This window comes from Lissotriton vulgaris, chromosome 8 (assembly GCF_964263255.1).
Source record: "Lissotriton vulgaris chromosome 8, aLisVul1.2, whole genome shotgun sequence".
NCBI classification, from domain to species: domain Eukaryota; kingdom Metazoa; phylum Chordata; class Amphibia; order Caudata; family Salamandridae; genus Lissotriton; species Lissotriton vulgaris.
The window spans coordinates 1,184,486,721-1,184,504,330 of NC_141696.1; the positions used below are offsets into that span (position 1 = coordinate 1,184,486,721).

The 17,610-nt window shown below is 48.9% G+C and overlaps 1 protein-coding gene across 4 annotated transcripts in view; it reads left to right on the forward strand.

Annotated features, from left to right (window-relative positions):
* The window catches only part of LOC147698471 (phosphatidylinositol 3,4,5-trisphosphate 3-phosphatase TPTE2-like), a 308,096-nt gene that overhangs the window by 128,624 nt on the left and 161,862 nt on the right, over window positions 1-17,610 (forward strand). For all 4 annotated transcript variants that reach the window (XM_086935050.1, XM_086935048.1, XM_086935049.1 and 1 more), the window contains exons 6-7: window positions 1,169-1,288; window positions 3,184-3,283. In XM_086935050.1, coding sequence (XP_086791176.1) covers window positions 1,169-1,288; window positions 3,184-3,283 — 220 coding nt within the window. The remainder of the gene's footprint in view (window positions 1-1,168; window positions 1,289-3,183; window positions 3,284-17,610) is intronic.

Below are 17,610 nucleotides of genomic sequence, written 5' to 3' on the forward strand. Positions count from 1 at the left end.
CATCATTAGGTCTTGTGTAGGAGCTCTGTATCCCTAATATACCGCCTCAGCGTGTTTTTCTGCTACATTAGCGAAAAACGGGAGCAGGGGGATATGCCTAAGGTTTTCCAGCGTTGGTTTCTTCAAAAGAGGTACCACATTGGCAAGTTTGCACTTAGAGGGGATCTGGCCTGATGTAAAAGACAGGTTGAGCAGCTTGCATGTTGTCGGTTGAATGGCCTCCATCCCACGCTCCAGCATCGTAGGTGAGAGTGAATACATTAGAGAACTCGACTTTACTTTGGATAGAAGAGCACGTAGCTCTATCAGGTACAAGGTGTTAATGCTGAGAAGACCACCTACAAAGTTTGATGGTGGAGACCATGTCGCATCGCCCAAGGCCTCTCTAACTTTCCTTGGGAAGGTAGCATAAATGTTCGCGATTTTGTCCGAAAAGAACTGGGCAATCTGATTGCAGTTGTCTACTAAGGGAGTGGTAGTGGGGGAAACACGCTCTAAGGAAGATAAGGATTTCATTATAAGGAAAAGCTCCCGTGAAGAATTATGGGCATGCTCAATCTTCTGAGTGTAGTACTGGCTCCGTGTGAGCCTAATCTGCTTATGGTATTCCTTCAGGGTCTTGCGGTAGTTAGGTTTATCTGTTGCACAGTAATTCCTGCGCCAAAGACGTTGTAGACGTTTGTAAGACCGCTTCCTGAGCAATAGTGCTTCACTAAATCCTTCCGCAGAAGGTTTGCTGCTGCTGATAATGTATTTTTTCTAACAATGCAAATTGTTTTTTCCTAACATTTTACACTCTTAAATGCATAATTAAATATTTTTCTCTTCTTTTCACTACAGAAAATCATTTGACTTACAGTTTTCAATAAATATTTTCCGGTTTGGAAAAAAACCTATGTTTTTAAGCTGTCTGAAAATAAACTTATAATGGGAAAAATAATTAACAGATAACATATAATATATTCTCATATTACTGTCTTGGGATTCTGATGACAGATATAAACTGCTCCCAAGCAATATAGGACAATAATACATTATATATGTGTATGAATATTTGTAAATGTTAGCTAGTCATTGCTACTTGTTGTGGCAGACTCAGTTACTCTTAATATTTTTATATTTTGGAGACTCAGTATTTCCCTTTTCTTTGTGTTTGCTTGTATCACAGGTTCAAGGAATATTTTAGCTCTAAGTTAAATATTTTGGATGCAGGTATTGTTGGTGTCACGATGATAGTTACATTTGTCTATACATTCTCGGACTTCAGTGGAGCAACAAATATACCGAGGTAAGGCTTAGATAGGGAGAGATTTGAAGTCAAAGCAGATATGAAAAATATCAAAATATGATCCCATGAAATTGTTATAGTGAAACACTTACAGGTCGAAATATATTATGCAGAAACATTTATTTTGCACATTCTTTACTGACAATGCTAAAATTAAAAATATTTAAGAATGTATTGATAATCCATAATCTTGAGAGTCCCTACTGCAGTAATTAGTTTTTTCGCATAAGACATTAACTAATTTTATTTCACATTTAAGTTTGAAATAATGCTTTTTGCATTTGTTTTTTATTTTATTTCGGCATTTGCATTGGCTCCTTCCAACTGTCTGAAGTTAGGGTAGAGTGCAGAGTACCCAGGGGTTAGCTTGTCACTTTTAATGTCTTTGTTGAGCCATTGTTCTTAGTCATATGGGATAGAGATCTGCAGTTTTATTGCATGCAGATTTCTTTCATGGGAGGCACAATCTTAGGACTAAACCTCCCTTTATTGTGGTGTGATCATATTGGTTGTGATGGAGGATGTTGCTCTGGACTGGGTAGGCCAATATGTTTTCCCCTTGAGCCAGTATCATTGAGTTGACTTTGTGTTGATACTTATTCAAACATTCCTACCCACTACAGCCATTTTGCAACTGTTCCTCACTCAGCCCCTGCAGTCTATCATATTGACAATTATCATCCTATGCGTCAAACCTTGCTAACCAACTACACAAGTCTTTCTTTAGGAAATAATCCGCTTGAGTTTCACCTTCATACCATTAGTAAATGACTCACTTGCCAACCCTTCTATCTCATCCTTGTCACCAGTGGTACAGATGCTTACAAAAGGCTGATGCAAAATCTGTACTGTATTGCATCACTTGCTACTATATGAAGCACAGCCTCTCCAGGTATAATTCCAATAGCCTCTTATTCAAGAAAATGCTCTTATGCTACAATACAGAATTGTAATGTAGGATACCGTGGTAGGGAACATGGAGACAAGATACACAATGAAACAGAAGGTAGGAATGCAAGATATTAATATTGTTATGTCATGTTAACCTCCATTTACAGTGCGCATGGGTACTCAGAAGTGTCCTGGCGCGGAAGCCAAATAATGGAGACAGAGGGAAGCTGACCCAGCTGGAAAATTACTTGAATAATAACGTTTTTTCATGTTTTTTTAAACAGCCTGAGGTCACCTATGTTTCGAAGTTCAAAGGCAAGGAATTCCAAGCCATAGCCGCTCTGACAGAGAGGGAGCTGCCTCCCATTTTAGCCAGGCGGTACCTAGGTACAAAAGCGAGGCATTGGCCTGTATGTCTGGGCCAAGTCATTCATACTTTATTTGATTTGTAAAAATCATAAAAGGGTGGATCTTACCACCATGCAATGTCTGGGCGTCTCATAGAACGTGAAGCGTCTCCTAAGATACTGAGACCCTGCCTTGTAGAGAGCACCGTGGGCAAGTGTAAGAGTCTTAAACAAAATACGTTGGTCAGCCGGTGCAAGGTATTGATTATTAGTTGCCATTTTGTTATAGATGTGCTTCCTTCTTCATGGTGAATTTGTGTGTGGTGTCTGCATTTTCATGATAGCGCTCATTTGCACTGTGAAATTGTATCAGTATCATTCTTTGTCCTTGAATTGCAATGATGAAAAAAAATAATAAACGCACTTATTTTCAGTTCGACGGATAGAATACTCAGTCACAGACATGGTGAATACCCCTTCCGCTGTATTACATGTGCGGCAGGGTGCAATGCACTTGTAATACGGTGAACAGGATATTCACCACACTCAAATAAAGCCAGTTGTTAGAAGCCAATATTGACGGGAACTTTCCAAGTGCAAGAGCTCGAGCAACTTTTTGTTGTCAAAATAAAGCAACATGTTCTCTTTTTGTGGCAGAATGGTCAACTTCCTGCGAGCATTGAGAATTATAATCCTGATCAGGATATTTCGCCTTGCATCTCAGAAGAAGCAGCTTGAGAAAGTAACCAGGAGGATGGTAAGTCTATTAAGCATCAGGAAGGTCTGATAGCTTTTAGTCTGCACGAAGGGGGAAAGTTACCTATTGTGGTAATCCATTCTAGCTGTTGGGTTGTATTGAACATCCTATTTATCCAGTGCACAAGTGTACACTACCATTCACCATGTGCACAGGGGTACTCCCACATTCATACTATCCATTGGTGTACACCTCATTCGCTCCATTCTCGGGGATACACCCACATTCATACCGTGCATTGGTGTACACCCTCGTCGCCCTGTGCTCTCATGTACACTTCATTCATCCTGTGTCCTTTTGTACACCTTCATTCACCCTATGAACTAGTATACACACTATATACTAAGTGGACTGGTGTACATCACCTTCATCCTGGGCCCTAGTGCACACCCCATTCACTCTCTGGGCAGTTATACAGCCCATTCACCCCGTGTCCTCATTTACAGCCCATTCACCCTGTACACAGGGATACACCCTCATCCAACCTCTGCACAGGTGTACAACCCATTCACCCTGTGATCAGAGGTCCTCATATTCATTCTGTGCATTGGTGTACACTCAATTCACCCAATGCTCTTGTGCCCACCCCATTCATCATATGCCTTTGTGTACATCCCTTTACCCTGTAAACAAGAGTACACCCTCTTTCACACTCTACAAAGGTGTGAAATTCATTCACCCCATGCACAGCAGTATGCCTACATTCAAATTGTGCCCCAATGTACACCCTCCACACATGTGTCCACCCCATTCAGCCTTTGCGGAGTTGAACATCCTATTCATCCCATGGAAAGGGGTTCACTAACATTCACATTGTGCAATGGTGTACGCCCATTCACTCTGTGCCCTCGCGTACCTCCCACTAATCTGTGGTATTGAGCATATCCTCATTCCCGCTGTGCACTGATATACACCTCATTCACCATCTTTGCGACCTATTGTTAAGTTTTTGTCTTTCACTGTATCTAATCTGCTAGCTGAGACTGGTGAATCCCTTTTATTTCTTGTCCATAAGTGTTTCTCATTTTAATTCCTTGATTTATGTTCTTATCTTCATCACTGCTAACATCTGTAGAGGATGTGTAATCTCTTTGTTCTGCTTTTAGTCTTGCAGCACTCCTGCCAAGTGTATCTAATTTGTAAATAAAAGTATCTTGTTTAAATATTTGAGCTTTCAGGTCATCAGTCTCACTCATCTAGCTGTATATTTGTTTGGTAATGTGTTTAAGGGACATACACTTACCTGTGTTAATCTATAATTGTATCTCTAGCTTCAAGCCTCCTACGTCTGCTTGCAAAGCGCTCATGAAAGTTCTTCTGTGGTCCACCTATCCATGAAGCCCTTGTGTTTGCTGCACAGATTTGGAATTTTCTGGTCCTTGTGATATCAAGCCATAAGAATCTTCTATTGTTTTCTCTTTACAGTCAGCCTTCTAATTGCTTGATTTTTCTGATCAGGTCTTCCTGTTGGTTTCTTTGATTGTTGTTTCCTCAGTCAGTGCTATTATTTTATCCGAGTGACCCCAGGTCACTCCCCACGCCGCACGGCTCCTGCTGATCGCCGAGTCTCTGCCCCTCTGCTCCGCCGCTGCCGAGGGTTCGCCCCTGGTGGCTGCTAACTGTAAACTGCTAACTGTTTTTTCCCCTCTGTTCTCGAGTGTACTCTACTTTTTCATTGTGGTTGTACTGTATTTTGAGGCGCTCCTTTTGCGCCCCTGCCCTCTGTGACGCCCCCGCTCCCCGCTTCCTGCCGCTGCTCCCCCACGGCCCGCCCCCTTTTCCCTTCTGTACCCCCTGCCCTCGCCCATTGGCCGCCCGCTCCAGACTCCCAGCTGCTCCTCCCTCCCACTTTGCCTCTAATGGAGGCCGCGCAGCGGGCACGCCGCTGGCGCGCCAAAGGTAAGCCCGCCTGTGCCCGTCCACGCCAGGACCGCGCCCAGCACCAGAACCCCTGGCCCCAGCCGATGCCAGGGCACCCGACTGAGATACGACACTGCCACCCTCATCGCACTCAACACCGGACGACCTGCCGCCTGCAACCAAGCCACCCCAAGGTGCACCCACGGACCCTTCACCTGCCAAGCCTGCAAATTCTCCTACCTTCGAACCTGCACCCCGCCCACTGAACACAGCAACGATAACAACAACCACCTCAAGTGCATCCTCCTCAACACCCGCTCCGTCCACAAACACGCCGTCGAACTCTGGGAACTCCTTGATACAAAAGCACCAGACGTCGCCTTCCTCACGGAAACCTGGATGAACGCCTCCTCGGCCCCCGACATCGCCATAGCCATTCCGGACGGCTACAAAATCATCCGGAAGGACCGCGTCAACAAAACTGGAGGAGGAATCGCCATCATCTACAGGAACACCATCAGCGTCATGACCAACGCCGAAGACACACTCACACTCACCGCCACCGAAAACCTACACTTCCAGATCCACACCGACCCCCAGACCACCCTCAGAGGAACGCTCATCTACAGACCCCCGGGCCCACGGACACAATTCTGCGATACCATCTCCGACTTCATCAGCCCGCACGCCCTAGCCTCACCAGAGTACATCCGCCTAGGGGACATGAACTTCCACCTGGAGAAAAACAGCGACAACACACCTCCACCCTGCTCGACAACCTCGGCAACCTCAGACTCAAGCAACTGGTGGACACGCCCACCCACCTCGCTGGCCACACGCTCGACCCCATCTTCTCCGCCAGCAACCACGTCTCCTTCAGCCACTCCACCGGACTACACTGGACCGACCACAGCTGCATCCACTTCACCTTCAAGAAAACCACATTCCATCACCACACGCTACAGATCCCCCGCAGATGCTGGAGCAAAGTCACCACAGACCAGCTGACCACATCGCTGAGCCAGAACCCACCTGTCGACACCCCCGACACCAACGACGCAGCACACAATCTCGCACAGTGGATCACCAACTGCGCCGACGACCTCGCTCCACTGAAGAAACCCTCTGGCAAGACTAGCAACAGAAAAACCTCATGGTTCACAGACGCCCTCAAAGAAATCATGCTGAACCCTCGAAAAAGCTTGGCGCCACAAACGGACATCAGAAAACATGATGATCCGCATCACCAAAAGGACATCATTCAAAGAGTGGCTGGACAACAACACCCACAACAGCATGGAACTCTTCAGCATCGTTAAAGAGCTCTCCAACCCCAGCACCAGCAACAACGACTTCACACCGTCGCAAGACCTCTGCAACTCCCTCGCCACATTCTTCCACCGCAAGATCACAGATATACACGACAGCTTCGGACCCCAGACTCCGCCTCTACCCACCAAACCAACGACCCCCACCATCAGCCTCAGCGCATGGACCCCCATCAGCACTGAAGACACCACCCACGTCATGAACACCATCCACTCTGGCTCCCCCTCCGACCCATGTGCTCATCATATCTTCAACAAAGCCGACACCATCATCGCACCCCACCTCCGGAACGTCATCAACAGCTCCTTCAGGTCAGCCACCTTCCCTGAAAGCTGGAAACACGCAGAAATCAACGTCCTCCTGAAGAAACCAACAGCGGACCCTAAAGACCTCAAGAACTTCCGCCCCATCTCTCTTCTCCCCTTCCAGGCTAAAGTCATCGAGAAGACCGTCAATAAACAGCTCACTGCATTCCTCGAAGCAATCAACTCGCTCGACTCATCCCAGTCCGGATTTCGAGCCAACCACAGCACCGAGACCGCCCTCATCGCAGCCACCGATGACATCAGGACCCTGATGGACAACGGAGAGACAGCCACTCTCATCCTCCTGGACCTCTCGGCAGCCTTTGATACCGTCTGCCACCGCACCCTAACAACCCGCCTCTACAACACAGGGATCCAAGGAAAGGCCCTGGACTGGATCACATTGTTCCTCTCCGACAGAACCCAGAGAGTCCGCCTCCCTCCCTTCCGCTCCGAGGCCACCAAGATGATCTGCGGTGTACACCAAGGCTCCTCACTCAGCCCAACCCTCTTCAATATCTACATGAGCCCCCCTCGCCACCATCGCACGCAAACACAACATCAATACTGGCAGCAGAGTCTCAAACCAAGGAAATCTTTGCCACAGTGCACGAGCTTGCCTCCTCTAACAGAGCCACGGCTTTGATTCCCCCTTCCCAATCGCTTTGCGACTCGCTCAACGATTTTTTTGTTGACAAGGTCGCAAAGATAAAGGCCAACATCCCCCTCCCTTCCCCTATATTCATTAACCCCTCCCCACCTGCTGTCACCGCTAAACTCACCTCCACCCCCCCCCTGACCAAAGCCACGCGCTTTCCTCTGCTTCAAAAGGTGAAGTCTGGTTCCCCCCTGGACTTCGCCCCTGCTCACATCCTGAAAGAGATCTTCCTAGCCTGCCCAACCCCTCCCCTCACATTTTTGAATGATTCACTCAGCAACGGAGTGGTCCCCACTGCTCATAAATTTGCGGCTGTTATCCCCATCTTAAAAAAGCCCGGTGCTGACCCTTCATCCCCCTCCAACTACCGTCCCATCTCCCTCCTGCCATACCTGGGCAAGGTCTTGGAAACCCACGTAACCAGCACCCTGAGCACCCATGTAGAAACCAATCACTGCCTCTCCCCCCGGCAGGCGGGCTTCCGCCCCCTCCATTCTACGGAGAAGGTGGTGATCTCAGTGATGGACAGCCTACGCGAGGGCATTGACACCAACCTCCCGCAGGCCCTCATTCTTTTAGATCTGTCCGCCGCTTTTGACACGGTGGACCACTCCATCCTCCTCACCCGTGTCAGGGCGGCGGGCATAGAGGGCCTGGCCCTCGCCTGGCTTGAGTCCTTCCTGAGTGATAGGGCCCAGGCGGTCAATCTAGCTGGTTTCACTGCTGCCTCCCGCAAGGTTGTATGTGGGGTCCCCCAAGGCTCTTCACTTTCCCCTCTTTTGTTTAATTTATACATCTACCCCCTCATTTTTATATTACAGCAGCTTGAGGTCACGGTGTTCAATTACGCCGATGACCTCCAGCTAATTTTTAACCTCTCACACTCCCCTTCTTCTTCCCAGAACGTCCAATCTGTCATGTTGTTCATCCAGGATTGGATGAACTGCAACCACCTCAAACTCAATCCAGACAAGACGGAGTTAGTCTTGACCGGAGGTGGTTGCAGTCCCTGGTCCCCTTCCCACTGGCCACTTTCACTTGGTGTTTCCCTGCTCCCTGTCCCCAAGGTCAAAACCCTGGGTATCTCCCTCAACTCTTCACTCTCCGTTCACTCACAGGTCAACTCGGTTGTTTCCTCCTGCTTCTTCTCCCTCAGAACTATTAGGAAGGTCTCCCGCTTCTTCTCCCAACCTGCCCTAAAGATCATAATGTTGGCTATGGTGCTCTCGCGCCTTGATTATGGCAACATCATCTACAACGGCGCTCCAGCCTACGCCATTCACCGTCTGCAGCTAGTGCAGAATCAGGCAGCCCGCCTGATCTATGGCCTGCCCAAATTCCACCGTGCCACTCCTCTGCTGCAGGCATTACACTGGCTGCCGGTGAAAGAGCGAGCCTTGTTCAAGTTTGGCTGTACCACCTTCCAGGCCAAAATGGGCTCCGCCCCGGAGTTTATCTGCTGCGCTATCAAGCCTTACATACCGGGCAGAGAGCTCCGCTCTACCCATCAGGCTCTTTTAACCACCCACCGATTTAGAAAGAAAAAGGCAGGCGGAATTAAATTTGCAGTTCTTGCTCCGGTGTTTTGGAACTCCCTTCCGGCGGAGCTCCGCACGACACCCTCCTACATCGAGTTCCGGAAAGGTCTTAAAACCCTGCTCTTTTCTCGAGCCTACAATGTCTAATTTCCCTCTGCTCCTGTAGTCTCCTCGCAATCCAAAAGCGCCAAGAAACCGCGTGGTAGAAGCACGCTATATAAATGTTTTTAAATTCAATTCAAATTCAAATTCAAGATCATCTCCTACGCCGACGGCACCCAACTGATACTCTCCCTCACCAAAGACCCATTCACCACCAAAACCAACTTCCAGGAGGGAATGAAAGAGGTCGCAGAATGGATGAAGCGCAGCCGTCTGAAGCTCAACTCGGACAAGACGGAGGTTCTCATCCTCGGACAATCCCCATCCACCTGGGACGACTCCTGGTGGCCCACGACGCTGGGCACCGCACCGACACCCACTGACCACACACGCAACCTGGGATTCATCCTGGACTCCTCCCTCACGATGACCAAGCAAGTCAACGCAGTCTCGTCCTCATGTTTCAACACCCTGTGCATGCTCCGAAAGATCTTCCGGTGGATCCCCACTGAAACCAGAAAGACGGTCACCCAGGCCCTCGTCACCAGTCGACTGGACTACAGGAACACCTTATACGCAGGAACCACAGCCAAACTGCAGAAACGCCTTTAGCGCATACAGAACGCCTCTGCATGACTCATCCTTGACATCCCTCACCACAGCCACAAATCCGCCCACCCGAGAAACCTGCACTGGCTCCGCGTCAGCAAGAGGATCACGTTCAGGCTGCTCACCAACGCACACAAAGCGCTCCACAACATGGGCCCCGAATACCTCAACAACCGCCTCTAGTTATACACCCCCACCCGCCAGCTCCGCTCCACCAGCCTTGCTCTCGCTACCGTCCCACGGATTCGCAGAACCACCACAGGAGGAAGATCGTTCTCCTACCAGACAGCCAAGACATGGAACTCCCTCCGCGCACACCTACGACTGACCCAGGACCATCTCACCTTCAGGAAACACCTCAAGACCTGGTTATTCGAGCAATAGCGGCACCCCCCCTCCCTCCCAACAGCGCCTTGAGACCCTCACGGGTGATTAGCGCGCTCTACAAATGTATTGATTGATTGAGAGTCTTCCTGGGAATATCCCAATGCGTTTAGGGGTTCCTCTGTGATGTTTCTATGTCTCTATAAGACTTGGCGGGATGAGTACTGTTGTATTTGTTTCATTTCCAATCAGTGCTCCCAACGTTTTGTCACAGTCTTGTATTGCATGGCTCCTTAAATACTTTGTTAGCATACATTGTGCATGGGTGTGATTGACACATTCAATAATGACACAAATCATCTGCAGCTCTGTTGAGATTGCACCTCACACTAGCTCTGGTTACAGGACTCAGTCTTTGACAAGTCAAAAGAACATAGTCCTTCTATTGACAAAGTAATCGTAAGTTCATTTTTAATGACTCTTTTTAATAGACCATTTATTGTTTACAGTAGCTGAAAAGATTCTTTTGACACGCTGAAACGAAACTGCACCCATCCCCGCCACCCTCAGAAAATAGACCAGCGGACCTGTTCCCTGACCCAAATCTCATTTCATAAGGAGTTTGAAGTCTCTGCACACTGTACCAACCAATGCCCATAACATCTTTGTTCCCTCTGTGCCACTGTGAAAGGTGGGGACGTTAATGAGAACAGGGCCGTGTAGCCCAGCCATTGGCCCAAAAATCTTTTCAAATTTCCTTGGGCAGGCGTAGGCATTGTAAACCGACTTCTCGGCCTGCATGAACAAGTCTAAGTTAGTCACTCAGCGCTCAGTTGTGGGATTCTTCCCACTGCCCCACAGCTGGGCTATGTCCATTCTGGCCACCATGAGGGCCATGTTACACCACAGCAATGCATATTTAAGTATTGCCTGGTCCCCTCAGATTCCCAGCATTGCCAGCGTCGGGCCCAGTGAAATATTTTACCCTATGAACTCCATCAACCAATCCCCCACCGGGTCCAATTAGTGTCAGAGCCCTTGGTAATCACAAGCATACACGGCTACCCACACCCCCTCAAACACCTATCTGTATCTATCCTCCCCATGCGGTGCAGTCTAGTTCTGGTATTATAGGCCCTGTGCAGGAACTTTAACTAAACCTGGCTGAATGCCACCTCTCTCAGGTGCCTGCAGGCCTCTACCTAGTCCTCGTCCTCCAGAGTGTGCAGATCTCCCTCCCACATCTGCTCCAATGAGGAGATGGCTATTTTTGAGGGGTGGCCATTTTGGAGGAGAATTCTGTAAATCTGGAACACTGTGTGTCTGTGAAGCGGGCTGCCAATACTCTGTACCCTGTATTCTTTCAAGGGTCCATCTGGGACCTCCTGGGGTGTCCCCATAGATTGACAGGGTGTGTTTCAGCTGGAGGTAACAATAGTGTTGTGTGCCAGACAACTCATACTGGGTCTGGAGGTCTTCGAAAGGAAGGAGTCTGCAGCTCCTCCACACATCCCCCAACTTTGAGATCCTAATCATGTACAATTCTCGCTGTTATTCTAACTGTTGCAGGTCCACCAGTGTCCTGGATTCCCATAGCGGTATCTCTTATTTAACTTTTCTTGGCCATTCCAACTTCTTTGGAGCCTTTCTCCAGGCCCTGTATAGTACCTGTGTGGGGCTGGCTACTGGCCTTGTGAGACTGATGCTATGTAGGTGTTGCAAGTGTTCCCCTGGACTCATCTGGTGTTTGTCGACCTACAGTGCTGGGAACTGTTGGGGGTCGAAAGGTCACCCATTCGCAACCAGCTGGATCACCCAGTAGTACAGTCACATGTTTGGGAGGTTGATACCTCCCTTGTAGGGGCCTCTAGTAAGAGTGGTAATTGTAATATGGGAGACCGATCCCCGTCCGATAGAGTAGCCTGGTCGTTACATTCACCTCTGTAAAGAACTGCTCTGGCTTTCTTATGGTGTTCTTTGGAGCATGTAGAGAAACTTGGGCAGGGTAATCATTTTAAGCAGAGCAGGCCTACCTATCAGCAAGAGCGGAAGTCCCCACCAAGGGGAGACATCTGCCCTGTATTCCTGGAGGATTAGTCCCAAGTTACAACTGTGGGATTCCACTTGGTCCAATGTTATGCATATAACCAGCTAATTAAAGCCCTCTGGAGCTCAGCGGGCATGCCCCACCCACCCAGCGGCGTCCAAAAGTCAGTGGGAACACCACCACTTTCATTCAGTTAAGATGCATACTCGGATAGTTTCCACAGATAGACAAGACTTCTAAGATACAGGTTATGAACTGATTCAGGTCGGACAGCTATTGTAGCAGATCGTCATCGTATAGAGAGATCTTCTCTTCCCAGCCCAAGGCCCATTGGAGTCCGCTAATTTGTGCATTCACCCTCATCCAGTTGGTCAGAGGCTGGAGCACCAGTGCAAAGGGCATGGGCAAGAGAGGGCACCGATGCCTAGTTCCCTTGTTGATGTTAAATTCTCGTGAAGTCATATCTTAGACTCAGACCAACGCCCACGGTTTATTGTATAGGAGTTGGACCCAGGCCAGGAATTCCAGCCCAAACCCCATCCTTGCCAGCAATGAAAGTAGGTACCTCCACTCTAGTGAAAGAAATGCCTTATCAGCATCCAGCACCAGCAGAACAGATGGCTCCCCCAAGTCCCTACATCTCACCAGGCACCCCAACAGCCTTCTAAGATTGTGTTGTGTAGTGACCCGGAGCAAGCAGTTTGCCAGTACCTTGGTTAGGATAATCACCTCCAGGTTTAGCAGTGCATTGGGCCTATAAGAAGCACATTGGCCTGCTGGCTTGCCCTCCTTGTGTATCATTATAAATGTTGCTGTCCTTACTCTCGACAGGTATCCCATCTGTCCCATATGCTTTGCTTTGTTGAACATTTCCCTGAAAGGGGCAGTCAGCCTGCCCATGAGGCATTTGTAAAATTCAGTTTGGGACCCATTCGGGACAGGGGTTTTCCACACCTTCAACTGGCCTATTGTTTTCCCAGTCTCCTCAACTGTTCTATCCCTGTCCCACAACTCTGTTGTCAGAGTCCAGTATCAGAGTTGGGAGCTTAGCGATGAATCTCAGACACCGTTTCCTCTCTGCTCCGCCCTAGACTCATACAGCGTACTCAGGTGTGTGGCAAATGCTTCCACTATATCTGTTGCCATTTGAACCATACTTCACCCAATGTTTACTACACTGGGTATCCATTTCCTACCCTCTTCTCTGTGTTCCAGCCAGGCCAGTAACTTGCTTGCCTTATTCTCCACCTCGTAAAGCCTGTGCTGCTTGGCCCTATAGTGAGCTCTTGCCTCCAGTTCCACCAACCTGCGGTATTTGTCCCTAGTGAGGGTGATTTTGTGCATGAGGTCTGGGTCGGGACTGTCAAACTCTCTGCATTTCACTGACATAGGTTTTATTCAATGTTCAGGACTCCCTTTCCCATTCTTTCTTCTTCCCAGCGATGTGCAAGATGAGGCATCCCCATATCACTGTCTTTTATGCCTCCCAAATACTAAATTTGGACTGCACTGAGTACGTGTTCGCCTGTAAGTATTGCGCCGTAACTGTCCTCATAACCACCTTGGTTTGCCCATCGGACATTTCCCATGGGTCACATCTCCAGCTCTGCAAGCCCCGGCATGCCGTGGTCAGCAACCCTGTAACCAGAGGGAAGTGATCAGAAATTCAGCGTTCCCGATGGTACGTGCCTCCAAACTTGGGCCGCTGGGTTCCCTGTAAGAAAAAGTAATCCATAGAGACATGGATCTGGCTGTGCCTGATGTGTAAGAGTATTGCCGGAATGTGGGGATTTCTTCCCTCCATAGGTTGACTAACCCCAGCCCCCCTGTACTGGCTTGTGGGTAACATCACCCTCCAGAGCCCTCATGCCCTGCATGACCCTGTCCCAGTCACCCGACATGATGAGATTGAAATCTCCACCGACTAGTAGGGCAGTTATTAGGGTCAGGTAGATTATCCAGTCCCCCCCCAGCTTCCCCAGGAGTTTAGCCTGTAGCCCCGACGGGAGGTACCAAGAGTCCATTCTCAGGAGTTCTCCTTCAAATGGACCACTAACTGCCACATAGCAGCCCCTGGGCTCCATCAATGTTTGTGTGACTCAGAATGGTAGGGACCAATGTGCCAGGATCCTGATCCCACTCAATCTCGTTGTCAAACCTGAGTGTACAGGTGTGTCTCCTGTAGCTGAACTTTGTCACGGTTGTGCCTATAGATGTATTTAGATACCACCCATCTCTTCCACTTGTGCCCAGCCTGTTAACTTTCAATGAGAGTGGGGTTATCCCCCCACTGTGGGTGTCAGACTCCCACTGAGACATCATTGGGAACCATCATCTCGAACATCAATCTTGGTCTCCCTAGTCTATTTGCACATGTGTGTCCTTCCCCTTGTCTGTGTCCCCGAGTCCCAACCAAAACTTCTCCCTCCCACCATCCTCAAACTGTAGGTTTAAAACTACCCTCATCCCCAATGTTCGAGGTGCCTTGGCATGGCTTCCTGGCTCCGGCCATTGCCCTTTTCAGTCATTCATTCACAACTCCTCTATGTCTAGTCTTGATGGCTATGTGTGGCCGCTCCTCCGCCATCCTGTCTCCACCAGTCACCAGCATTTGAGATACTCTGTCATCTTCCAGGGCTTTGAAGAACCAGGAGAGCCCCTCCGCCAAAACATTTAAGTGCGCTGGGAAAATCATCATATATTGCAGGTAGCATTTCCTTGGCTCCATCTGCACCGTATCAAACGATTTGCGCCTTACCATGACCTCCTGTGTGTAGTCCGGAAAGATCATGATTTCATGATTGTTCACAACTCGTACCTGAAATGGAATGAAATGAAAGTGGAATTTGTAGAGCGCTGCAGCTGCCCTGAGGCGTCCAGGCGCTGGGAAACAGAAGATGCCCTCATAAGGTTACTATTTATTAAACAGGAGAGTTTTTAGCTGTTTGCGGAAGCTGGTTAGGTTGGCATTATTTCTCATCTGCAGAGGGAGGGTGTTCCAGAGTTTGGATACATTGTACGAGAACGAACGTCCTCCTGCTCTGGCTCTACAGATTCTGGGAATTTTGGCTAGGGATGCTGCTGAAGAACAAAGAGTCTTGTTGGGTTTGTATGGAGAAATCAGGGAGCAGTTGATATCTGGGCCCATTTTCCAGAATGTCTGGTGGGCAATGCAGAGCGCTTTGAATTTCACTCTGTCCCTAACAGGCAGCCAGTGTAAGGCTTTTAAGCCAGTTTTTATTGAAGTCCTCCGAGGGACTCCCAGCAACACCCAGGCAGCGCAGTTTTGGGTGCGTTGAAGCTTTTGTAGGGTGTAGTCTGGTGCTCCAAGATAAAGGGCGTTATTAAAATCCAGGCGGGATTGGATGAGGCCCTGTATAATTATTTGTCTGGCCTCGAATCGGAGGAGGGGAAGGACTTTTTTAATCACCCTAAGGAGGCCAAAACAGGTGGCTGATACCTTAGTAGCCTGTGTGTTAATGCTCAGAGATTTGTCGAGCCAGACTCCCAGGCTTTTGATGTTATCTCTGGGGGATGGGGCCATACCCATGCTTGAGGCCCAGATCAGCTCTATGGTGGAAGGGGCCGCCGGGCCCAGGAGCATGAGCTCAGTTTTGTCACCGTTGAGCTTCAGGCATGAGCTCATCATCCAGCTCTTTACATCCTCCAGACAAGCCGCTAGATCTGGTGGAGACTGGAGGCCGCTCTTTTGTGCAAGGGAGACCACCAGCTGGGTGTCGTCCGCATAGGAGATGATATTAACACCATGCGGACGAACAATTCCAGCCAGTGGCCTCATGTATGCATTAAAGAGCGTAGGGCTTAAGGATGAGCCCTGCGGAACTCCGCATCCCAGAGGCCTACTGGATGAGCGGGATGTGCTGTCGAAGACCTGGAAGGTTCTGTCTGATAGAAAAGATTCGAACCATGTCAGGGCATCTCCGCACACTCCTAAGTCGGCAAGATGGTTCAGCAAGATTTTGTGGTGTACCGTGTCAAACGCGGCACTCAGATCGAGGAGGATCACTGCCACTGATCCCCCTCGATCCAGGATCCGTCTTGCCTCCTCAGTTACGGCCAGTAGGGCGGTCTCTGTCCCATGTTTAGGGCGGAAACCCGTTTGGGAAGCGTCGAGGAGGTGGTTTTTCTCGAAGAACGTCGTCAGAATGGTATTGACGTGCTTCTCCAGGATCTTAGACGCCCATGGGAGCAGAGAGATCGGGCGGTAGTTGCTGGGGTTGGCTGGGTCAAGGGAGGTTTTTTTTAGTAGAGCCCGCACCATTGCGTGCTTCCAGGTCGTGGGTACTGTCCTACTCACTATGGAGGAGTTCAGTAGGTCCAGAAGGGTGGGGAAAATGGTTTTGCTGGCCAATCTCAGTGAGCCTGGAGGAGCAGGGTCACATGGAGAGCCGGTTTTTATTTGTTGAGCCAGTTTCTCTAATGTTTCCAAAGTTATCAAGGGAAAGGACTCCAGTCACTTGTTCAGGTTTGAAGCTGAGTGCGAGCATTGGACAGGCGGGTCGGTGGGTGGGTTGGGGAAGGAAAGATAAATTTTATTAACTTTTTGAAAGAAAAATTCCACCAGATCATTGCAATTGGACGGTGAGTTGTTATTATCTGTGGCAGGTGGGGGAGGTTTGATCAGGGAGTTTACTATGCAGTATATTTCTTTTGGTTTTGATTTAGCTGTAGTTATTTTAAGGTTGTAGTAGGCAGCTTGCGAGGTTTTTATGGCCAGTTTGTAGTTCCTGATCATTTCCCTATAGGTGGCTTTTTCTTCAGGATTATAGGATATGCGCCATTTCCTCTCTTGTCTCTTACAGAGGCGTTTTTGATTTCTAAGATCTTCTGTATACCATGGGGCTGTTTTACTGTGTCTCTTGGATCTCGATGGGTATACTGGGAGGACTGAGTCAAGAGAGGTAGTTATCCACTCATCATATTTTATGTTATTTGACATTGGGTCTTGGGAGAGAGTGGGTCTAGTGGTGCAAAGAGCCTGCGTCCAGTTGTCGATGGGAAGTTTTGACCAGTTGCGGGTTTTCCTAGATGTAAATGAGGAAGGGGGTGGTTTGCTCGTGGTCCAGGTGAAGGCTATCAGGAAGTGGTCCGACCATGGAAGTCTAGTAATGGTACCAACTTTGAGCTGGTCGCAGTTATTGAAGATCGGGTCTAGCAGATGCCCCTTTTCATGTGTAGCAGAGGGGACTAGTTGCTCTAGTTGAATGGCAGCCAGGCTTGACTGTGTCTCTGATGCCGTGGGTCTAGCAGGTTGTCAAAATGGATGTTAAAATCTCCCAGTAAGGTGAAATTGGAGGGAGAGACAACCAACTGGGAAGCCACCGAGAGTAGAGAGGTGTTAAATTGTCCAGTAGGACCAGGAGGGCGGTAGATGAGAATAACGGTGAAGCAGGTATTAGGAGAGAACTCGATAGAGAAGGAGAGATTTTCACAGTCCTCAATGTCTTCTGCTGAGTAGCGACAGACATAGCTTTCTTTATAGATAATCGCGAGGCCGCCACCTCTGCCCAGTGGTCGATCGGCCCGCGCTATCT